The sequence below is a fragment of the Balaenoptera acutorostrata genome, chromosome 2 (genome assembly GCF_949987535.1).
Source record: "Balaenoptera acutorostrata chromosome 2, mBalAcu1.1, whole genome shotgun sequence".
Lineage (NCBI taxonomy): Eukaryota > Metazoa > Chordata > Mammalia > Artiodactyla > Balaenopteridae > Balaenoptera > Balaenoptera acutorostrata.
Window position 1 is genome coordinate 55869038 of NC_080065.1, and position 26240 is coordinate 55895277.

The 26240-nt window shown below is 35.5% G+C and overlaps 1 protein-coding gene across 12 annotated transcripts in view; it reads left to right on the top strand.

The window, feature by feature from the left end:
- The window catches only part of ERBIN (erbb2 interacting protein), a 117126-nt gene extending 106384 nt beyond the window's left edge, over nt 1–10742 (top strand). For 5 of the 12 annotated variants that reach the window (XM_007176005.3, XM_007176008.3, XM_007176006.3 and 2 more), the window contains 6 exons: nt 714–857; nt 3411–3530; nt 5881–6090; nt 7190–7282; nt 7778–7852; nt 8656–10742. In XM_007176005.3, the coding sequence (XP_007176067.1) occupies nt 714–857; nt 3411–3530; nt 5881–6090; nt 7190–7282; nt 7778–7852; nt 8656–8763 (750 nt within the window). In that variant the 3' untranslated portion in view covers nt 8764–10742. The remainder of the gene's footprint in view (nt 1–713; nt 858–3410; nt 3531–5880; nt 6091–7189; nt 7283–7777; nt 7853–8655) is intronic. The other 7 variants (XM_007176014.3, XM_007176013.3, XM_007176007.3 and 4 more) reach the window with 6 other exon arrangements.
- Nucleotides 10743–26240: the final 15498 nt, after the last annotated feature.

Below are 26240 nucleotides of genomic sequence, written 5' to 3' on the forward strand. Positions count from 1 at the left end.
CAGATTCTCAACCACTGCGCCACCAGGGAAGCCCAGTAGGAGCCTTTTAAATGTTATATCCTAAAACACTCTGTGTATGTTAAACTTTTCTCTGATGTTAAGACATTTTCCTAAATGTGGAAGATAATTTTTATTAGAAATTGCAATAGCCAAGAGCCAGGTATTTTTTTTTGCAAATATATTTTGTGCTGTATTATGTATGTCTAAACTCTCCGTTTACTTAATAAGACAGAATTAATTTCTATAAAATGAAGCAGACTCTCTAGAAACCCATTTTGACTTAGAAATAACTGAATGTTGGTGAAGTTTGTCTTCATAAAGAAATTAGTTTGTGTTCTGTGTGTAACTATATACGTACAGATATATCTGGGTATAACATCAATTCCTATCTTCCGGCAACCTTCTAATAAGGTATGTTAGGAGTAAAAGAAATAACAGCATTATAAAAGCAGCTGTATGTTTGCACTTTCTTTTTTGGTGTTTAAACATGTGAATGGTTGGGTTTACATATAATTTATGTGTGTACATGTATGTTTTCATGTAAATATATGGTAAATAGTGCCAATTTCTTTCAATGGCACTGAAAATTCAGTGTTGCCTGATACTTCTGCGTGGTATTGGGGTTACTTGTATATATGTCTATGTACATAACGTGTCTTGTGAATTTTGCATGCTACACTAATCTCTGTTAAATCTATCCCCTCTTTATTCAGAGCATGCTGTCAAGGTCCTTTAATTCCACTTTTACTGCTGTAAGCCACTTTCACTATGGCAGCTCTAGGGATCTGCATGGCAGCCAAGGCAGTCTTGCCTTGAGTATTGCAGACGGAAGAGGTTCTGGTGGGCACATTTTTCGAGTGAGTACCTGTAGTAGATCAGTACCTTTAGTACATAGAAGAGGAAGAAAACCCACATTTTAATGTTTTAACAATTCTAGAAAATAAATTTGTGCTGTGGGTTAAATATCTTGTTTACCTCCCAGTTCTTCCATGGCTTAGTTCTAAAACTCTGCAAAGCTGATTTAGTTTTTATCTCTTAAGTTTCTGTGGTCATAACTAAGGATGTAGTCAGCTCTTATATAAAAAGAGGTGAGTGATAGGAATCTAAGAGGTTTTTTGAAAAATTCTTTTTCTTTGCAGTGCTTTCTCTTAAAATTAGCTTCCTCTCCCTAACTCAAGGTTTTAAGGCTATGGCATGTGTAATACACAGAGGGGTTGTGGGAAAGAATAATTTTCACTTTAGTGATTGAGGGTTGGCAAATAAATACTTGTAACTAAGTTTAATCATAATTTGCAGAATATGATTAAATGTGAGCCTGGAGAAATTGCATTAAGTACCAGTGAAAAGGCAAAACCCAAATCCTTTATTACCCACATAATCATTAGTGGGGAAGAAGAAAGGTTTATTCTTTTAATGAAAGTTAAGGGTAGGGGATAAGAATGACAGAAAAGGAGAAAGAACAGAACAACTCTGCGTGGCTGTTTTAAGATTTTTCTTTCCGTGACAACTTGAGGTGGTAGCATGGCCTCTAAGTGGATATTTCCTCTGCCCCTCTTCCTCCATCCTGAAAAGACCTTTCTCCCTTTGTAAAGCCGTATTCTCTCCCCCATAGTTTTATTTCCATAGTGACCCTGCTTCTGGATCCTTTGCTTTTTCCTGAGTGTCTCCTTCCCCACCACCCCCAATCTCCTACTACTTTTTAATATACTCCTGGCTTAACTCTGTTGTATTCTAGGATAGGAGCAGTATCCTCGATTCACTTTGTTCTGGCTGGGCCTCACCCATCTTGCTCTGCCTTCTGTCACCTGCCACCACCTGGTTTCTGTGTTACATAATAGTGGCAACAATCGTTTTGTAACTTAGCAGTTTGAAACAGAGAGGAGATGATGGCAAGTAAGCCCTGCATTTCTGGCACTCATTCCAGCTGAAGCCATGGGGTAAAGACCGGGAGCTTTTATTAACTCAGGGATAATCTTTATAGTCATGTGGAATAATTGTTCTTTACAAATTCTTGAACAGTAATATCTTTTGCTTGTTTTTATTCAAGTCAGAGTCTTTGAGTCTGTTGCGTTTAACTTTTTCATCCATAATGCACTTGTTCATTTAAAGACATAGTCGTACATTCATGCTTGAGCTTAAACTTCAAGCTGTGAGCTGAGTTGATTATTATGCATTCTGAAAGCACATCTCAGAAACGGAAAAGGAAAATAAAGTATTCATTGTATAAATAAACAAAATTAGATCAAACTACATCTAAAAATGCTAAGCCATGGTTTGAACTAGCAACAAACTGCACATGATAGCTTTGTTGCAGATATGGTTCCTAAGACTAAATTATAAACCCTTAGATTTACATGGATCCTGTGGCATATCATAATGAACTGGATTTCAGATTATTTTTTTTCGACATGATGATGTAGTTTGCATATATGTGTTGCCAGCCATACACTGTTTTGAAGGTAACAATACTGCTATTTATCACAGTCTCTGTAGTTTTCTAAAATATAGCTAGGTGTGTTTAGAACTAAATTAAGATGAAAAATAAGCATCTTGCTTCCTAGCATATTTATAAGAAATACTCAGAGATAATGAGATATTGAGTCTGTTTTGTCTCTAAAGGTATCAGTGAGATAAACTGTAATGTTAGGATGTTATTTGATGTATAAAAATATGAACTCTAATTAATAAAATTTAAAAGCATTTCATCAGAGCAGTGCTTTTGAAAATACTGAGCTGATATTAGTATGATAGAATTAGGCTAAAGCAAGTTTTATAAGACTGTGTGTTTATTGATATTGCTCATCATTAATAAGGAAATCCTGGGTGACACTATGCTGTTAAAAAAAACAGTTAATTTTTTTACCAAAAAACTTTTTGCTGTGCTCAACAGGAGTGCATATATTTTAGTTGCTCTTAAAATTTGGGACTCTTAACTTGGATTAATAACTAAATTTATTGCTCGAAGTGTTAAAAGCTAGGTATTACTGTAAATAAAACTAAAAGTATTATAAAGGAATATCTTAACAGTATATATTCATATGTACTTTTCACACATTATACGAACAAACATTTTGCCATGTAACTTTGAAAGACTGTTAAAGGTACTAATATTTTTTCCAGTTTTATTGCGATATAACTGACATATAACATTATATTAGTTCAAGGTATACATAATGATGGTTTGATATATGTATGTATTACAAAGTGATTACCACAATGATAAATAGATAAATCTAGTTAACACCCATTATAAAGGTGCTAATATCGATGGTAGTTATGATGGTAATGTTTGATTTGGTTCTTCATCTTTCCATTGTCTAGCAGTATCTCCTCTCAAGTGTCATCATCATTTTGGTTTCACATCTTAAAGATCATTATTTGTTTATTTTTTATTTCCCCCTCATTTGAAGCATCCCCAGACATCCTGTGCAGGAGATCCTTGTCAAGATGATATATTCATTTCAGGACAGCAGAACTACCCGTCAGCTACACTTAGTCACAAAGATGTTCTTCCAGACAGCTTGATGAAAGTAGGTGCTCAGGGAATGAAGTAGTATCTGTGAGCTTACTGTGTTTTACAGCTTTTGAACTAGAAATATCATAGATGCTTTAACGCTGAAAATGCTTTTTTGAGGACCTTTACCTCTTGATTAGTAAGGTTTTTTTTTTAATAATTGAGAAATATGAAATAAAATTTCACTCTGCTGTTTCTTAGTTTATTCCATGATTTCTTCCACACTGAAGAATCATTTTGTTATCTTTGGATTTCTGTAGTATCTCCTACTTTTTGGCATTCCTGATAGTAAAACTCTCTGGAGAGTTAAATATGAACCTGTCTTAAATTCTTCATTGGAGGATGAAGGCATTTTAACATACTTTAAATGTAATTAGAAATCACCTTGAAAGACTTTTGTATATGGTAGAATAGATGATGGTTGTATTCTTACTACTTTTATAACTAAAGCATCACTCATTTAGTTTACTTTTTTGTCACCAATGCTGGATAGATAATTTTAGTATTTTCCTCAGCTGTTCTTCATCTTAACTAAGCCCACATCCCTAGTATAACCAGTTATAATTGTGAAGCATAGTTATGTATTATATAAGCTTTTACATTGTTCTTGAGAGTAGGAATCCAGCCATATAAGTTTGTACGTATTTATTTATTTTACCCTTTTTTTGTTGTTTTTCTTTTAATTGCTGTCGAGTTTCTTTTTCTGCTATCCAGTTTCTTTTTTCTTTTTAATATCCATTTTATGGTTTGGGTTACTGAGTTTGTTTTATGTTTTTTATTCTCCTGAGTTATCTGCTAATCATAGCTTAGTATATTCCATGGCTATGTTTAACACTGATGTAGAATGTGTTCTACACATTCAGGTATGTCCAAGTTCTAGGTGTAAGGGAGTCTTAAGAATGGGTCAGAAGTAGTTATTGTCTGGAGTATTCTCCCCAGGAGAAAGGTATTAAATCTGCATGTAGGAATAAAGGTATTAAATCTGCATGTCTACAGAGTTGTGCAAAAGCAATAAAATAACTGCACAACTATTTAAGTACTCCTAGGTGGATTAATTGCTTCAAATCTACAGTGATCAAGTGGGAAACAACCACAATTTTTTTAAAAAAGAGATAATATAGCACCTCTTCTCTCCAACCAACATAAAATTTGTGAGAGAATAATATCTTTGTGCCCTGTCATGAAACACCCATGTATGTTCCCAGGCTTCAGAATTAACTAAATTCTCAAGTATAATACAGTGAAAAAGAGAACTTTTTTTTTAAGTAATAATATTACTCACCAAAACCAGATTTTGTATTCCTCAGCAAGATGAACATAAGAAGATACATAGTTCTGAAACTATTGCCATAGTGTTTTCCCAAACTTTTCTACTTTGGATAATTTTAGGGAAATGGGACTCAAATCATCACAGTTTTTCTGTAATTTCCGTGTGGGTTAATAGTTAACAATGAAGTTTTAAATGACTGAATCGCTTAAATGTACTTATTTCCTCTTCTACACAAAAATTTCTTTATATGCAAATATTGTAATGTAAATATAACCTCTTATTTTTCAGATAGATTCCTCACACTAACAGAGTAAGCTATTATCACATTTCCATAAAGGTTATTTTTAAGTCTAAAAAACAAGAGACTTTAAGACAAAGATATTTCTTTAACAGCAACAGAATAATCTGGAGTTTTTTGTTTAGCTTGTGAAAAGCAAAATAAAATATCAAGTTTTAATTTTTGTGATTAACAGTCTATGGAATTAATACTTAGAGAGTTTAAAAATTCCTAATTTGATACACACACACACACACACACACACACACACGAGGAATAAATCAGTTTCTACTGCATAGATAGATTGGCTTTTTAATTCTGGAGAGGAAGGAATAGAGGTGGAAGAATATACTCAGATTATGAAAAACTTCGACCACAAAACTACTTATACTTTCATTCTGAAGAAAAGCATCAGCAAATGCATCTTTTGAGTATATGTGAGAGATTATAGTATGGGAAGAGATGCCCTTTTAATGGGCTTACTTAAATTTTAAAATTTGACATACTGTTTACCATTTTAACATTGGGTTAAGCTTATAGAAAAGCAAATAATTTTAAATGTAGTTATGATGTACTTTAATTAGAAACTTTTAAAGAGTGAATCTATTAGCGAGCATTCAGGCAAGCTTAGAATTAAGACATTAACAGGTTTTTTTCTTTTAAAAGTGTAAAATTAGAAAAAATGGCACACATGGCATGATACTGTGTGATTTAGAATGTTAAACTCTAGTGCTTTTGTATTGCTCCAAGAAGAAAATCCAAATATTTGTAACAAGGCATTATTATTGGTCATTTTAAGAGACTTCATGTTTTTCTTAGATGCCTTTGAGTAATGGACAGATGGGCCAGCCTCTCAGGCCTCAGGCAAATTATAGTCAAATACATCACCCCCTTCCTCAGGCATCTGTGGCAAGGCATCCCTCTAGAGAACAACTAATTGATTACTTGATGCTGAAAGTGGCCCACCAGCCTCCATACACACAGCCCCATTGTTCTCCTAGACAAGGCCATGAACTGGCAAGGCAAGAGGTAAGAATGATCAAGAATATTTGGAATATGAGACTAAGCTTTTAATGTATTTTATAGGTTATTTAATTATAACAATAAATCCATACAGAATTTTAACATAGTTTTTACTGTTTTGTTTAATGGCTTGGTTTCATGTTAAGTTTATAAGGTATTAAACTTTGTGGTTTAACTTGACTGTATGATCCCCCCTGTTCTGATAAATTGACATAGGATAGTATTGAGGGCATGATTTTTTTTTTCCTAAGGTGGTGGTTTTTCCAAAACTGGTTGATGATGATACTCCAGTAATCAGACCTTCTTCAGGAATAAAAATAGTAGACCATTAAACTTGAATGGCATATTATAGTTTGCTAATTGTTATTTGATAGTTAGCTTTTGAAACTGGGCTATAGTCTCCAAACTACTTTGCGAATTAAATCTTACAAAGTACATAAAATGTCGACAGTCATATATTCATGTATTTTGATAGTTTATTAATAAAATAATATTATTAGAAACTTAGAGAACAAATGCTTCATTCATTTTGTTTTGGTCTCTGGGGAAAGGGAGTGTTTTATAACAAAAGTTTAGTTCTTGCATCTTTTTCTATAGCTTGGTTGTAAAAAATAGTATTGATTGATCATCAATCCCAACTCCTTTGAAGCATATAAACAGATTTAGGAAATGAGTTAATATCCAACAACCACCCAGGGATCTTTTAGATGTCTTATGAAACGTCCAGTAGTCAGAAATACTATGTAATTTAGATGTTCTACAAATGGAAACTGATAATAAAATACATGTTTTGTGTGTATGCTCTATGTCATTAAAGTCCGTGCTGTCCAAAATATATGAAGTCAACATTAATTGGTTGCATATCCTCATAAGATAGTAATAGATTAATTTAGGAGCTATGCTTTATAATCCCAGCTGTGCCTTTAACTCACTAACTCATTAACATAATATTTCACGTTGTAGTTTCATTTCATCTGCCCAAATACTTATTTTAGGTGAATTCTTACATATTTATGTTTTCTTGAACTTAATTTACCAGTGTGGTTATTATTGTATTGTAGCTTTTTCTGTTATTAGTAATAAGTTTATTTTCATATTAACTCAGATTCGAGTGAGAGTTGACAAGGATCCAGAACTTGGATTTAGCATATCAGGAGGGGTTGGGGGAAGAGGAAACCCATTCAGACCTGATGATGATGTGAGTTTTGTTTATATATCCTTGAAATGCCCATTAATTTTTATTCACAAAATGAGTACCTTTTATGCATAAGTAAAAAATCTAACAGATATTTATATAGATCTAGACAGACATCACTTGTGATTTCCCTCTGTATTGTTCAGTTTTTTGTTTTGAAATGTGATCAGCTCAAATTAATTGAGGACTACAAATTTAACCAAAAATTTTTAATGTTCATTATATTGTGAAGTGATTTTTTAATTGTTAATACTTTTCTTCACATCTGTAGAAGTAACTTTTTTTTTTTATCACTTTAATAAAAATCACTAAAGTACGAATTACCAGAAGCACAAATAACATAGCGTGGTCACAATATTATTCAGAGGAGATAGGGAGAAAACTTGTACCACAATTCAGATATTTGCATACTATTTTAAAAAAGATTGCTCCTTGGTACTCTTTTATTTATGCATACTGCTTTCCATCAAATAATTATCTTTTTTGTTGTTATTAAAGGGTATATTTGTAACAAGGGTACAGCCTGAAGGACCAGCATCAAAATTATTGCAACCAGGTGATAAAATTATTCAGGTAACTAAGATACATTTTTTTATTACTTTTTGTTATAACATCTGCCCTCCTCATCAAGGGATTATAAATGCCAGATTTGAAAGTAAGCATTTTATGAAGTTATCTTTAAATACTTGTGGATGAAAACAGTGGCATTTCTTATAGGCTGCTCTCTAGTGCTTTCATAGCTTAAAATATTTCCACCTTGTACCTTGGAAGATCATACTGATATTTTTAAATAAACCTTAGCATTTTTTGAATATATCTTAGCCTTTTGTTTAAGTTTACGAATGTTAACTTCTTCTAAAATAAGATGATGAAAGAATCTGCTCTGTGTGTTACGAGAATTAAAGGATTTAATTCACAAGAAGCACTTAGAACTGTGTGTCTGATGTATAGTAAAACATCATTAAATGTTTAGCCTAAATTATAAGAAGTGTAGTGTCCTTGATCTGGTGACTCCTAGGCAATGGGAAGACTAGGCCTTGACCTCTACTACCCTAGCAGCTTGGTGACCTCAGTTGCACCTTAGCGTATACACACAACACCATGTCTGACACTGTCTTAGACAAGTGCTTCCTAATGTCGGGTTGCTACGTAAGAATCATCTGAAAATGTGGGCAAGATACAGGTTCCTGGGTCCCACCTTCAGAGATTTTATTTCCATAGAGATGGGGTAGGGCCCAGGAGTCTAGATGTTGTTTTAAATTGCCAAAGTGATTCTTATTTTCTGCCAGGTTTGTGACCTGGCAGAAATTTAAATGCACAAATGCAAATAAATGACTATGAAATTTTTTTTTAAGCTTTTTTCTTCTTTCTTCTAGGCTAATGGCTACAGTTTTATCAATATTGAACATGGACAAGCAGTGTCCTTGCTAAAAACTTTCCAGAACACAGTAGAACTCATCATTGTACGAGAGGTTTCCTCATAAGAGCTGTGGACTAAAAAATGGAGAGACAGCAAGATTTATTGGAAGATACTTGCAGGGGAAATTAATATTTTGACTATTTTTATATATAAAGAACTCAAATATGTTCAAATTTGTACATTAATGAGATAATGGAATTTGTGGTTAGAGGGAAAGAACCACTGTACAGTATATAGGGGAGACTGTTGAATTCATACCATATAAAACTTCAGGTTTTTAAACATAGCAGTCAAGGCTACAAAAACAAATGTATGTTGTTTTTGTATAGAGTGTAGGTTTATTTTTGGATTTCATACACACGATTGAACTCTGTGCAAGGCTCTAGTTAGCCTTGATTGTAGCCCAGAGACAGATGGCAGAGCTATCTATCTCATAGCTTTTATGCCCTTATTTTTATTCAACTGGTATTAATGTTTTTCTGCTGAAACTTTTTTTTATGTGGGCAAGAGATTTGAAGTGTTGGCTTTCGCTATGTGCATATTGAATTGAAGAGTGAGTAGGTGAAGGTGGTGCTGGTGGGTTCACTTTCCAAGGCCAGATTAAAACAGTTATTTCCTATAAAAATCTGGAAGCAAAGAATGAAAAAAACAGCTGTTAATGTGTTTTTATTAATAGAATAATGCAATAAAAAATGTGATGTCTTTTTAAAGAAATAAAAAAGACAATAATTGCATTTTATGAGCTCTTCAGGATCTGTTCTTGTCATAGCCATTACTCTACATTTGCTACTAGTGAATCAAGTTTCAATTTTTTAGTCACAGGAAATTTTTAACTCTTCTGTAGATGCATGTCCATGCATTTTCTTTCCTTCTTTTTGTTTTTTTCTTTTTGGTCCATGCATTTTCCGTGATGCAGAAATTCCTTGATTTTTTGCAAATGGTGGTACTTGCAATCTGTTTTATAATTAGTACTCCATTTTAATCTTAATTTATAATTTTTATTTTAAGCAACAAATGAAACTGAAATGGCCAGTTTTAAGATTGTGTTGCTGTAACACAAAATGTAAGAAGATTTAGGAAAGCCTCTTGATTTTGTTTGGCCTCAACATTGCCTTGGTAAAGTAAAAGGAAACAGTACGCATGGAGCTAGGAAACCAAAGCAAGTTTGTGAAACTGGCACAGTGATAGAGAATTGCTGTGGAGAGTTGTAGAGCAAAGGGATGGGTCCTTGAGGCCTACCAGTGTGTAATGGTGTTCAGATAAAGGGCTGTTCCTACAGGTAACATTAAATGTGAACTCGACACTTCAGAGTCTTTAAAGGGTTTCTAAGTGTATCAGTGTAATAGTGTTTTACCACCAACTGCCTTTGTTCCTCGTTAGTGTAACAATTATTTGATAGAGGTTTATTAATTTTGTCCAGACCATTAATTTTGTTTTTGTTCTGTCTATGTAATCAAATAAAATTTGAGTGACATGCAATGGTAAGAATTAATGCATGGTTATTTGGACCAGAAAAAAGTGCCATAGAAGACCAATAACTGTTTTTAGTCGAGGCTAGTCCGAGCGTTTCATTAGAGCAATATTCAGTTATTGCAATTCATTTTTAATTACTAAGAAGTATAATTTTGGAATTTTGAATCTGTTGTGCTTTGTTCTTCAACCTTGTTTTAAGGTTAAGTCTTCTATAAGACTAGCGAAAACAGCAATCTACATTATTTTTGCAAAAGTGAGTTGGACTCGTTTGTTTCTTGCTAGTCAGAGTAAATAGGCAGTACTTTTAAAAAGATGTGAACTCCAATACTGCACTTCTTTCAAGATGTTATCAATTGGTTATTGTACTGTATAGTTTTAATAATATTGATTGAAGCCCTTTAACAACTCTTTGTAAATTTTAACTCATTTTAGTTGATTTTCAGTACTATTTACATAGTAATTGATTTTTATGGATATAGTAGAAAAAATGTGCTGTATTTTGATAAAATTCATTTATTGTATGTGTGTTGTAATCTCTTTAAAAAATGACAAACAGCTTCTTTAAGACAAGCCTTGGTGTTCCCTTTATTCATAGTTTATTTTAAAATATTAATTTTGGCATTCTAAAATTACTCCAATCATTTTTTATTGGTTTCAATCAACTTTTCACAGTCACATTCTGCTTTTAATAAGGAATACAAAAAATAGGTATAATTCTGACATTTTCAACTTCTTTACCTTGAATCAGATACACAGACTGTGATTTTGGAAAAGGAAATAAGCCACAAAGAACAATTGATTCATCAGTGATCTAACCTTAAATTAGTTGTTTGCACATTATATTGAAATACTACAAGTGCAACAAATGTTATATGCACTAGTATTTTATTCTAGTTAATTTAAAAAACTTTTAATGTTCTCGTAACACAAAGTCAAGTAAGAAAGTTTGTTACAAGATGAGTAACATGACACATAACTTAAAAAACTAATAGGGCTTCCCTGGTGGCGCAGTGGTTGAGAATCTGCCTGCCAATGCAGGGGACACGGGTTCGAGCCCTGGTCTGGGAAGATCCCACATGCCGCGGAGCAACTAGGCCCGTGAGCCACAATTACTGAGCCTAAGCATCTGGAGTCTGTGCTCCGCAACAAGAGAGGCCGCGATAATGAGAGGCCCGCGCACCGTGATGAAGATTGGCCCCCACTTGCCGCAACTAGAGAAAGCCCTCGCACAGAAACGAAGACCCAACACAGCCATAAATTAAATAAATAAATAAATAAATAAAAACCTTAAAAAAAAAAAAACTAATAGCAAAATAGTTTTGCACTTAAATTAATAGCCAAAGTTTTCTTCTAAAATACTGGAAAATTAAAATTAAATAACAAGAATTCTTCATTAGAATTTTTGTTTTGGTAATGATAAAATTTCAAAATTTGAATAAAAGTAATAATTTAAATCTTTTGAGGAAATAGAAAAGACATTTTTAGTTTATATATTATTGAGTAATCTGTAGTTAAGGCCCATGCCCATAATTGACATACTTATTTTTATTTATTTTTTTAATATTTTATTTTATTTTATTTATTTATTATCTTTGGCTGTATTGGGTTCTCGCTGCTGTGTGCGGGCCTTCTCTAGTTGCGGCAAGCGAGGGCCACTCTTCGTTGTGGTGCGCGGGCTTCTCACTGCAGTGGCTTCTCTTGTTGCGGAGCACGGGCTCTAGGCAAGTGGGCTTAAGTAGTTGTGGCTCGCAGGCTGTAGAGCGCAGGCTTAGTAGTTGTGGCGCATGGGCTAAGTTGCTCCGCGGCATGTGGGATCTTCCCGGACCAGTGTTTGAACCCATGTCCCCTGCATTGGCAGGCGGATTCTTAACCACTGCGCCACCAGGGAAGTCCCGACATACTTATTTTTAATAAGTATTATGTAGCAAACCATCAAAACCAAAACTGTCTTATTTTTAGTAACAGCATTTAAAATTGACCACCCTAAAATTTTAAACCGTTAAAAATTTTATGTCCAGCACAGAATTGTTTACACAAACTAAAGTTTTATGCTGATTCATTAAGGAATCATTGGTTCCTCTGAGTCCATGAAATTCTAAAATTCCCTACATATTTATTTTGTAAATATTTTTCTGACCTCTTTGGACTTGAAGCTGTGTATATACTTGAAAAATTCTTTAAGAACATTTAATCCCTTGTATTTCTGGGTATGGAAGAAGTGTAGGTTTACCTTATTTTTTACTTCTGAAGGAAGCCTGTGGTATGGAAATGTTTTTTTAGTTCAGGATTGGTGATCAGTCACATCTACTTGAAAGAGTATTTTTTTCATTCTTTGTTGAAGTACTTATTAGCTTATCCTTTTGGTTTAATGTATAGTAAATAGATTTCTTACGAACGATATATTGAAATCAAAATTAATTTTGTTTCATTAAAAGAGTTAATGAATACACATAATTGATTATGAACAAGGGAACAAGCAATTACTTTTAAAAGGTAATCTAGATTATATAAGTAGCCAGCTCAAACCTTTAGGTAATCCTTTTGTTTCTAATAATAGAATTCAGAAAAGATTGACCATCTTATATCTAAAGCTGCTGTTTCTTTACCTCTGCAGAATTTTAAGCCCAGGGGGGTGCAAACACAGTCATTTATAGCTTTGGAAAAATCTTAAGAGAATGCCATTTTCTTTTTAGGACTTAGCATTCTCTTTGTGAAGCAATTTGCAGAATTAAAATTTATGGTCTCCAAAAATGTACAGTCCTAAAATCCAAGCAGCATTCTAAACTGAGAAGGTTTATTTGGGGAAAATACCTCAGTAGAATTTCCTCAGGTCTTATTTTAGAGAATGATTAAGGTACTCCTGAACTTCTCTATGGGATTCTTCTTCAAGAAAGAGGCTGAAAAATGATGCTACTATTATAATTCCCTTTTCAAGTATAACAACTAGGGACAGTTACAATCTTTCATGGGATTTCATCTGGCCAACCTAGCTTCTCAGTCAGCCCTCAATCTGATTTCAGGATGAAATATGAAAAGCTCATGTATCACTCATAAATGAAAAAATACAAGCTATAAAATTATGCTCTCCTCTCCCCAACCCTGTGATTCAATAAAGCTATTTTTGTTTTGTATGAAGAACATTGTCAATAAATATTTTTCCTCAACTGACCTTACTTTAATCAAACCAATTTTGTTCCTCCAAGGCAGAGCTTTAGAAGGATCTTTTTTTTATGTGTTCTTCTTCCCAACTAATTTCCTTGTCAGGAAACTTAAAGAAAAATAAGCTAAAAATGAAGAAGTAAAATTGAAGAAAAATTAGTATGTGGAGCATGAGTTCTTAAGGTAGATGACTGTAGGGCTCTCCATCTTCATGAAGGGCCAAACCTAATACTCAGAACTAATGCCATCCCAGAATGGATATTAAAACATTTCTTTCACATTTGGATCATCCTTCAAAGGAGCATTTGTTTTCCCAAGAACCATGTGCAGGCTTATCTCCCAAAGTAAATTGTTCAAGGTTGCACACTGGCTCATCCTTCATGCTCCCCTTCCCATCCATATCCCTAGAAGTGACAAAAGATTATTTAAAACTATGATAGGTGAAAGTAATTTCCAAAGTTTTGGAAAGTAAAGGTGTGCACTGGATAAACTTCAAGGAATTGTTGGAAGACAGAGCAGATAGGGCCAGAAGATTCTATCACAAAAGGTGAATTTGGCTTCAGGGATACCTCAAAAGTAGAGACAGCACAGTGGATCAAGCAGGAGTTCTAGTGATGGGTGCTGCATCATGAGAAATTGGTTAGGACAACCACCTTTTTTATGCCAAGCAATGTGCAGGAGATGTCTGGCCCAAGGCAGGAGCAATGAGTATGGATGCTTAGATTAGAAAAAAAAAAAAAACAGTGCAGCCATTTTGAAGTGGTGTGGCCTACCCAGTGTAATGTCGCCTTCACCCACCATCAGTGCAGGTAGTTTGAGAAGGTTATTCGCTTACTGCAGTCAAGCTCATACTACAATGACAACAAGAGTTACTGAACAATTGAAGAAAAGCAACACCATGAAGAATGTCACCAAAGAAATCACTATTTGAAAGCAGTATCTTCTGAAACTTACGAAAGTATTTAAATATCTTCATAATGTAAAGTAGAACTTGTCACAAATTCAACAACTGTGCTAAGTAGGAAGTGTACACCTAAAGAGCAAATCAGCTCTCTCTCTTAGATTTGGGTTCCATAAAATGTAATGCAAAAGAATTAAATAGTGTGAAGTGAGACATGAAAAGTCTTCATGTTCCAACTTGGATCCAATAGGAGTTCAAAGGGAGAAGGCAGGAGATAGATACAGAATGAGAAAAAATACTGAAAATGTCCTAGATCTGAAGAACAACATAGGTCCTCAGATCAATGGGTCCATTCATAACTGAACAAAAACTGTAACATGAACACACTTCTGAATAGATCTTCGTGAAATTTCAGATCAGGCATAAAGGACACCATGCAAAGTTCCAAAATGTGAAGGAAGTTACTTGCAAAGTGAACAAAATCAGATTAACAATTTTCATCAGCATCATTGGATGCAAAGATACAGTAAAGCAATATATCCAAAACTTTAAGGTTATTTAAGTCTGAAAGCAAAATACAGTTTCAGGAATTCAAGGTTTCAAAATTTACCTCCCACATAGCCTTTCCAGAAGAAGTACCAGGGGAAATATTGGAATAAAATGAAAATTTAATCTCAAAAGTAAATTTGGGATCCAAGAAATAATGTGACCAAAACCACTTGTAGTAGAGCAGAAATAAGTGTCCTTAGTATTGATAATAAATAATGTGGATGTAAAATATTAGAAAAAATCTAAGTTGGAATTCATGTGGTGAATAATGATTATACAAAGAATAGACATTCAGTATTATGTGTGTTTTTTATTTATACAAGTAAATGCAACAGGCTCTAGATTTTTTTTTTTTTTTTTTGTCACACGATGTGTATACCTATAGTTTGACTCCACTGCATTTGACTTATCCATTTTTATAGTGATGAACAATTTTGATGCCTCCACTTCACCCCGTGTTGCCATAAACACCACAGTGGTGAGTATCCTCATTTCATTTTTTTGAACCTGTGTAAAAATTTGTCTAGAATATGTACCTAGGAGTACAATTGCTAGGTCATAGATACTATTAATTTCACAAAATACCACTAAAAGTACTTTCCACAAAGTCTGCACCAGTTTATGCTCTCACTAGCTTAACATGGATCTCATTTCCCCACATTTGCAAATAGTACTATGTGACTGTCTAACTTTTGCATGTTTGATGAATATAACATTGTATTTTAACATTTGTTTAAATTTCATTCCTTTAATTACCCGTGGTTTGACAAGTACGTATACTTGTTAGCCATTAAGATTTACCATTCTGTAATTGTCCTATTCCCTTTGCCCATTTTTCTGATGTTTTCAAGGCTGATTTGTAGTATTTCCTTGTCCATTTCTGATATTACTCTCCTTTCCTTTTGGACATTTGCAAATATGTGTTCCCAGTCCAGTCTGTTTAACTTTGTTTATGGTGTATTTTGTTTACAAAAAAGTTTAACATAGATGAAGACGAATCTATCAATTTGTCAACAATAAAGTATATCATTATGCTTTATTGTTCTTAAGCCTTCCCCATTGCTGAGTCAAAAAGCTATTTTCTCACATTTCTACTAGATATATATATTTATTATTTAGATTTTAATCCATTTAGAGTCCACCATGGTATATGGCCTAATGTTGGGATCAACTCCTTGTTTTCTTTACATCATTTACTAAACAGGCCTACTTCTTTCTATTGATCTGTGATGCAATCTTTATTGTATATCAAATACCTCTGTATACACAGACTTTCTGAGTTCTCTATAGTGTTCTTTTGGTCTGTTTTTCTGTTCTTATACCTATACCTTTTTTTCCAGCAAATTTGAAAGCTTTATAAGGAACATCTATCATCTAGAGTCTTCCATTAAGATTTTTCTATATTTGCTTTTATGTACTATGTTTCTTTTTTAACTAAAACTTCATATATATATATATATATATATGTATATATCAGTGATTGTCAAGCTTTGCCACATCAGTCACCTGGAGGGCTTGTTGGGCCTCACCTAAAGGGCTTCTGATTAAGTTTGTCTGGGTTGATGCCCACGAATTTTCATTTCTAGCAAGTTCCTAGGTAATGCTTATGGTATGGGGATAACACTCAGAGAATCATCTTCCCTTTTTGCTCCTATTTTTCAAAATTGGCTCGGGTATATGTACATTTTTATTTTTCCATGTGTGTTTCGGAGTAAGTTTGTTGGTACTGATTGTTCTGGCCACGAGGGATTTATCCTCCCTCCTAAAATAACCCAAAACAGATAAAATATAAGAAATCATGATCTTCAAATACTGGACATCAGGCAGTGAAGGACAGTGATCCCTGAGGGACAGGGGGGAAAAAAGAGGTGAGGTGTACGATTGTCTCCAGCTTACTACTACCTTGAGAGTATTTCCAGGCCGTGAATCATGGAAGGGGAGCCCAGGCAAGCCTGGCAGACTCCCTAAATTGAGGAGGTGGAGCCCAAGAGTCCAGGACACCAAGGGAGGTGTAGTTCACAGGGCAGAATAATGAAGTGGAGAGAGCTGCACAGAAAGAGAACTCCAGAGATCTGTGTAGGGTCCCCGTTTTCAATTCAGCTGAGTACTGATCAGCACATGTGTGAGGAAAGTCCTCAGGGCAGGATAAAAAATTGCCTGAAAGGATTTGAGGTAACAGTGCCCTGTGCTCACAAAAAGTGAATAAAAATGCCCATTTCCATCAGCAAGTGTGGAAAGCCTCATGATTCACAGGCATCAGGTAGAGTACACAGAATAGTCTTGCCTCAGTAATGGGGGACAATTAGCCCTAGATTAAAGACTGCTCCAGTACCACTGGAATTCATTATTTTTCATAGTGGTATGCTTTGATTTCCTTTATCTTTTATGAATCTGCTGTATATTTTTGTTTTGTGCTTACCATGAAGATCCCATAAAACATCGTAGAGATATAAAGTCTATTTTAAGCTGATAACACCTTTACTGGAAAATTCACAAATGTGTGGACATTAAACAACATAGTCTTGAACAACTAATGGGTCAGGAGGTAAATCAAAAAAACATCCTGGTGAAATTGTAGAAGCGTTCCCACTAAACACAGGGAAAAGGAAGATACTGATCATTACCACAACTACTCAATACTGTAGTGGGATTCTAGCTAATCTAACATGATATAAAGTATTAGATAAATAAGTAAATAAATGTAATATAGATATTTGAAAAATAGAGAACAAATTTATTTTTCCACACATCATAATGTAGAAAATAATTTATATATTTAACAAAACTTTTACAGAACTAATAAGAGGCTTTAGCTGAGATCAACATGGTGGACCATTATCTCCTTGGTCGTAATTGATTGTACCTCTTTCTCAAATTGGACTAATTAGATTCTCTTTCTCAAGAATGTGAAATTGGGGTAGTGATTCTAGACAAGAGCAGGTACTAGACTTGTATAAACATGGTAAGTAGGTGCTAAAATTTCTGTTGTAACAAAGCCATTTTCTGTTGTATGCTTTGAGAAGCTGAAAAGGTAGAAAGAATGAAGTAGATCCAGAAGGTAACATTACACAGAGATTGAGAGATTTCCAGTTACTGGTTTCAGTTACTGATAAAACCCAATTAATATTCTTGGATTCTGGGCGATTCCTCTAGATCCACACTAAAAATCCTCTTATGTTTTTCTGAAGCTCAGTTGAGTGGGTTTCTGTTTTGTACAACTCAGTGATACCTAAGACTTCCCAAGCAAAGGCTCAGAAGACGTGGAACATTCAGGGAATGATGGAGTGAAGCTCTTGGGTTGTGAAGCACCAGGAAATTTAAATGTAGTCATTTACTGGAAAATAAAATCTTTGATAAGAGCCTACCTCATGTACCTTTAGCCTTTGTCAGGTCCTTAGCTAATGAGAGAAGAGGCTGGCATCAGAACAAGAGTCCCATTTTTACCAGTAAGTGGGGTCAGAAAACACTTCTATGCCAAGATTTAATATAGGTCCTGGAAGCACTTGAGGTTAGGCTCTAGCCTCTCTGTAAGTACCCATACCACCAACTAAGATAGGACTAGTGTGGTAGGCAAAATTCTCACATAGTTTCCATGATTCCTGACCCCTGATGTCCACATCTTTGTGTAATCCCTTCCCCTTGAATATGGGTAGAACCTGTGACTTGCTTCTAATCAATAGAATATGGCATAATTGTAAGGATTTTGTGGATGAAGTTAAGATACCTAATTAGGTGACTTTGAATGAATCAAAAGGGGGATTATCCTGTATGGACCCAACCTAATCAGATAAGACCTTTAAAAGAGGCTCAAGCCCAGAATGTTATCAGCAAGGTGGTGGAACAGGAAGCCCTAGACCCTCATTCCTCTGTGGAGACACAGATTTAACAACAGTGCTTGGGTCAAATACTTATGTGAGAGAGAAAGAAACCAGTTAAAAGATTCCTGCACCTCAGGCAAGTGCAAAAACAACCGTATCAAATCCTGGTAGGAAAATTTGGGACACTTTATTTTGCCAGAGCCCTTCATGCTGTGCAGTGTGATTGGGAGGAAACCCCCAACTCCCATCTACTCCCTGGGGAGAGAAAGGGGTAGGACATACATCTAACATTCTTTTTTCTAATATATTTATTTATTTTTGGCTGTGTTGGGTCTTTGTTGCTGCGCGTGGGCTTTTCTCTAGTTGCGGCGAGCAGGAGCTACTCTTCATTGCAGTGCGTGGGCTTTTCATTGCCATGGCTTCTCTTCTTGGCGGAGCACAGGCTCTAGGTGCATGGGCTTCAGTAGTTGTGGCTCGCGGGCTCTAGAGCACAAGCTCAGTAATTGTGGCGCATGGGCTTAGTTGCTTCGCAGCACGTGGGATCTTCCCGGACTAGGGCTCAAACCCGTGTCCCCTGCATTGGCAGATGGATTCTCAACCACTGTGCCACCAGGGAAGCCCATACACCTAACATTCTGACTTTTAGTGGGTGCCGTATGAGGGACTGGTTTCTTTCTTGCCTGAATCCAAGCACAGGCAGGAACAAGGTGCAAACTTGCAGGTCTCTAAGAACAAAGACAATTATCACACACCAGAGTGCAGTACCACAGACAGACATGTGGAGCTCCAGTAAACAGTGGTATCACTGCTTACTATACCACCAGAGAGTCCCAGTAGTGCAGACAGACAAGAGGGAGAACTCCTGAGTAGAAACCAGCTAAACTCTTCATTTAGGAGATTACACACACAAGCCCAGAGAGAATGCATCCACAGAGAATGCTTGAGAGGTCTCCAGAATCTCTAACCAGGTTGAATGGAGAAAGTCCTTCCTATACAGAACAAAACTGCAAGTCTGAAAGAGGTGACAGATTTGTCAAATGCCAAAATCCCAACAAGAAACATGCAGAGAAACAAGGAAACATGGCACATTTAATGGAACAAATGAAATCTTCACAAAGTGACCCTAAAGAAATGGAGATATATGAATTACCAGACAAATAATTCAAAACTATCATTATAGGGGTGCTCAATGAATTAAAAGAGAGCACAGGTAGGCAACTAAATCAAATCAGAAAAATGATGCATGAACAAAAAATATCAACAAAGAGAAACGATGAAGAAGAATCAAATGAAAATTCTGAAACAGCATACAATGACTGAAAGAAAATTTACTAGAGGGACTCAACAGCAGCCTTGACCAGGCAAAAGAAAGAATCCGCAAATTCATAGACAGGATTTTGAAATTACTGAGGCAGAACAGGAAAAAAACCAATAAAGAAAAATGAAGAGAGCCTGAGGGACTTACGGGATACCATCAAGCAGAAAAACATATGCATTGTTGGAGTGCCAGAAGGAGAAGAAAGGGGAAGCAGCAGAGAATCTATTTTAAGAAATAATGGGCCCCAAATTCCCAAATCTGACACAGGAATGGACACACAAATTCAAGAAGCTCAAAGGACTCCAACTAGGATAAATCTAAAGACTTACCAAGACACATCAAACTGTCATAAGACACTGACAAAGAATCTTGAAAACAGCCCAAGAATAATGATTCACCATATACAAGGGAGCTTCCTTTAGATTATAAGCAGATTTCCCAGTGGAAATCTTGCAGGCTAGAAGGGAGTGGGATAATATATTCAAAAGTACTAAAATAAAAAACCTGCCAGCCAAATACTGTCCTTCAAAACCAAAGGAGAAATTAAGACTTTCCCAGATAAACTAAAGATGAGGGAGTTCATGACTACTAGACCTGCCATACAGAAAATGCTTAAGGGAGTCCTTGAAGTGAAAGGATGATAAACAGCAACACAAAACCATGTGAAAATATAAAACTCCTGGTAAAGGAAAATATATAGACAAATATAGAACCTTGTATTATTTAATGTAGGTGTGTAAATCATTTAATATCTGGTAAATAATTTTTAAAACAAAAGCAATTATAAATCTCTGTTAATGGATACACAGTATTAAAAGAGCTAATTTTTGTCATAAATAACATTAAGAAGGGGTGGCAGAGCTATACAGGAGTAGAGTTTTTATATACAATTAAAGGTGTTATCAGTATAAAATAGATCGTTAAAACTTTTATAGTTAATTTAACTACAATGATGACCACAAAGAAAATATCTAAATAATATACATAAAGAGAAATGAGAAGGGAATCAAAACATGTCACTATAAAAAGTTAAAATCAATGAGACACAAAAGTAGGTAGCAAGGGAAGAAAGGAGGGATAAAAAAGCTATAGGATATATGGGAAACCATTAACAAAATGGCAATAGTAAGTCCTCTACTAGTAGTTTCAATGTAAGTGGATTAAATGCACCAATTAGAAGATATAGACTGGCTGAATGGATAAAAAAGATCCAACTATATGCTGTTTACACTTTATATCTAAGAACACACATACGCTGGAAGTGAAAGCGTACAAAAATATATTCCATGCAAACAGGAACCAAAGGAACAGGAGTGACTATACCTCTGACAAAATAGACTTTAAGACAAAAAGAGTCATGAGAGACAACGAAGGTCTTTATATAAAGATAAACGGGTCAATTCACTAGGAAGATATAACAATCATAAATAGATATGCCCCTATCATTCGAGCTCGCAAATATATGATGCAAACATTGCAAGAACTGAAGGGAGAAACAGTAAAACAACAATAGGAGTAGACTTCAATACCCTGCTTTCAGTTATAGATAGAACAGCCAGACAGAAGATCAGTGAGGAAACAGAAGACTTGAAAAACACTATGAAACAATCAGACCTAATAAACATAGAACACTCCACCTAACAACAGCAAAATACACATTCTTCTCAAGTGCACATGGAACATTCTTCAAAATAGACCCACATGTTAAGCAACAAAATAAATCTTAAATTTGAGAAGAAATTTTAAGAAAAAAATCATATAAGTACCTTCTCTGATCACAGTGGAATCAAGCTAGAAATCAATAGCAGAAGAAAAACAGGAAAATCCACAAAAATGCGGATATTAAACAATACATCCTTAAACAACCAATGGGGTATGAAAACTTATGGATGCAGCAAAATCAGTACTAAAAGGGAAGTTTATAATGGTAAATGCTTAATTAAAAAAGATGAAATCTCTCCAATCAACAACCTAATCTTACACCTCAAGGGACTAGAAAAAGAACAAACTAAACTCAAAGTTAGCAGAAGGAAGCAAATAGTAAAGATTAGAGCAGAGATAAATGAACTAGAGAATAGAAACACAATAGGAAAGGGGACTTCCCTGGTGGTCCAGTGGTTAAGACTGCGTGCTCCCAATGCAGGGGGCCCGGGTTCGATCTGTGGTCAGGGAACTAAGATCCTACATACCACAACTAAGCCCGTGCACCACAACTACTGAGCCTGTGCACTCTAGAGCCCGCACATCACAACTAGAGAAGCCCGCACATCACAACTAGAGAAGCCCACACACCACAACTAAAGAAGCCTGTGCACTACAACTAGAGAAGCCCACACGCCACAACAAAGAGCGCACGTGCCACAACGAAGACCCAATGCAACCAAAGTAAATAAATAAATTTACATTTTAAAAAAAGAAACACAGTAGGAAAAAAGTCAATGAAACCGTGAGTTGGTTTTTTTTAAAGATCAATGAAATTGACAAACCTTAGCTACACTAAGGGAAAAAAAAGATCCAAGTGGCTAAAATTAGAAATGTAAGAGGAGACATTACAACTAATGCCACAGAAATAAAAAGGATCATAAGATAACTATGAACAAATATACACCAACAAATTCAATAACCTAGAAGAAATAGATAAATTCCTAGAAACATACAATTTACCAAGACTGAATCATGAAGAAACAAAATCTGAACAGAACTATAACTAGTAAAGAGATTGAGATTGAAGTAGTCATCAAAAACCTCCCAGTAAAGTAAAGCCCAGGACCAGATGGTTTCACTGGAGAATTCTACCAAACATTTAAAGAAGAATTAATACCAATTCTTCTCAAATGCTCCCAAAGAATTGAAGAGGAGAGCACACACTCAAACTCATTCTATGAGGCCAGCATTATCCTTGTACAAAAACCAAAGATAAGAAAAGTATGGACCAATCTCCCTGGTGAATATTGACACAAAAATCCTAAACAAGATACTAGCAAACAAAATTCAACAACATATATAAGGTTTATATACCATGACCAAGTGGGAATTATACCTAGAATGAAGGATAGTTGAACATATGAAAATAATCACTGTAATACACCACATTTAATAAAATGGACCAAAACCACATGATCATCACAATAAAAGCAGAAAAAGCATTTGACAAAATTCAACACACTTTCATGATAAAAATATTCAACAAATTAAGAATAAAGGAAACTACCTCAATATAATAAAAGCCATCTATGAAGAGCCCACAGCTAACATCATACTCAATGGTGAAGCTCTCAAAGCTTTTCATCTAAGATCAGGAATAAGACAAGGATGCCCATTCTCACTACTACTAATCAGCATAGTACTAGAAGTTCTAACCAGAGCAATTAGACAAGAAAAAGATACAAAAGTCATCCAAATTAGAAAAGAGAATTACCTCTGTTTGCAGATGGCATAATCTTACATATCAAAATTTCTAAAGATTATACACACACACACACAAACTATTACAACTAACAATTTCAGTAAAGTTGCAGGATCCAAAAATCAATCACATTTACTAAAGCATTAAAAAGGATAAAATACTTAGGAATAAACTTAACTAAGGAAGTGAAAGACTTGTACACTGAAAAGTATAAAATATTGCTGAAAGTAATCAAAGAAGATACAAATTAATGGAAAGGCACCTTGTACTTGTGGCTTGGAAAATATAATATTGTTAAAATGTTCATACTACCCAAGACAATCTACAGACTCAGTGCAGTCCCTATCAAAATCCCAATGGCATTTTTCACAGAAATAGGAAAAACCATTCTAAAATTCATATGCAATCTCAAGGGACCTGAATAGTCAAAACTATCTTGAAAAAGGAGAACCAAAGTTGGAGGCCTCAGATGTTCTGATTTCAAAACATATTACAAAGCATCAGTAATTAAAAGACTGTGGGACTTCCTGGTGGCGCAGTGGTCGGGAATCCACCTGCCAATGCCAGGGACATGGGTTCGAGCCCTGGTCCGGGAAGATCCCACATGCCGCGGAGCACCTAAGCCTGTGCACCACAACTACTGAGCCTGCACTCTAGAGCCCACGAGCCACAACTACTGAAGCCCGTGCACCTAGAGCCCATGCTCCGCAACAAGAGAAGCCACCACAATGAGAAGCCCGCACACCACAACGAAGTGTAGCCCCCACTCACCACAACTAGAGAAAGCTTGCGTGCAGCAACAAAGACCCAACGCAGCCAAAAATTAATTAATTAATTAATTAATTAATTAATTAATTAAAAAAAACTGTGGACTGGCATAAAGATAGATGTAAAAACCAATGGAGCAGAATAGAGACCAGAAATAAATTCTTGCATATACAGCTAAATAATTTTTTACAAGGATGCCAAGACTACACATGGGGAAAGGACAACAAACGGTTAAGGAAAAACTGGATATCCACATGCAAAAGAAATAAAGTTAGGCCGTTTACCTTATACCATATAAAAATTAACTTAAAATGAAGTAAAGACCTAAATGTAAGGCCTTAAAACTATAAAACTCCTAGAAGCAAACAGGGGAAAGCTTCATAGCATTCGATTTGGCAATGATTTCTTGGATATGACAGCAAAAGTACAGGCAACAAAATAAAAAATAGACAAACAGGACTGCATCAAACTTAAAAACTTCTCCACATTAGAGAAAACAATCAACAGAATGAAAAGGCATCATATGGAAGGGGAGAAAATAATTGCAAATCATGTATCTGACAAGAGGTTAATATCCAGCATATATAAGGAACTTCTACAACTCAACAACAACAAAAACAAATAACCCAATTAAAAAATGGGCAAAGGGGCTTCCCTGGTGGCGCAGTGGTTAAGAATCTGCCTGCCAATGCAGGGGACACGGGTTCGAGCCCTGATCTGGGAAGATCCCACATGCCGTGGAGCAACTAAGCCCGGGAGCCACAACTACTGAGCCTGCGCGTCTGGAGCCTGTGCTCCGCAACGGGAGAGGCCGCGACAGTGAGAGGCCAGCACACCGCGATGAAGAGTGGCCCCCGCTCGCCACACCTGGAGAAAGCCCTCGCACAGAAACGAAGACCCAACACAGCCAAAAATAAATAAATAAATTAATTAATTAATTATTTTAAAAAATGGGCAAAGGACTTTAATAGACATTTCTCCCAAGAATGGCTGAGTTTTTAGCTAAGCTACTCCATGGTATTGCTGCTTCAGCATCCATTTTGTTTGGTCAAGTGGCCTGCAGGGACCATAAATTCTGCCTGCCTCCCCATGCAAGCCCATGTCCTAGATTGCAGCCACAAAGTCACGAGCAAATACAAGTCCTGATATGATTTCCCCAACAGCCTATGATCAATTCTTCCCTGCCTCCCAGTGCCTGTATGCCTTATGTGCCCTTTAGATATGACCCCTGTGGGGCTTATAGAAACCCCACTCCTTTGCTCTGAATTGACTGATCCAGCCCTAGCCCAGGAAACCCAAAGCACTCCACCCACAGACTTTAATAAAGGCATGTGCCCCAAGTTCTGCCTCTCTGTTTGCACTCTGCCTTGACCTCCCTCTGTGACCCCTGGAGGCATGCAGTTTACTTCCTCCAAAACCTGTAATAAACTTTTCTATTTCAATTTCTCTTGTGATCCTTGTTGAACCTTGGCTCACCATTCTGTGATCCACTTTTAAAATGTTAATTAAACAAAGTCATAACAATGGCCAATGAGAACATGAAAAAATGCTCAACATTACTAATCGTTAGGGAAATGCGAATCAAAACCACAATGAAATGCCACCTCATGTCCACCGAGTGGCCGCTATCAAAAGAACAGAAAATAACAGGTGTTGAAGAGGATGTGGAGAAGTTGGAACTCTGTTGTCCTGTTAGGGGTAATGTAAAATCATGCGGCTATTATGGAAAACAGTATGGAAGTTTCTAAAAAATTAAAAATAGAATTATCATATGATCCTGCAATCTGGGGATATGTATATATATCTGTCTATCCCTTTCTGGGTATATATCCAAAGGAATTCAAAGCAGGATTTCAAAGAGATATTTGCACACCCATGTTCATCACAGCATTATTCACAGTAGACAAAATGTGGAAGCAACCAAATGTTTATAGACAGATGAATGGATAAAGAAATGTGGTATATACAAACAGTGGAATACTATGGCTGCCTTTAAAAGGAAGGAAATCCTGTTATATTCAATACCATGGACGAACCTTGAGGACATAATGCTAAGAGAAATAAGCCAGTCACAGAAGGACAAATACTGTATGATTCCACTCATATGAAGCATCTAAAGTAGTCAAATCATAGAAACAGAAAATATAGT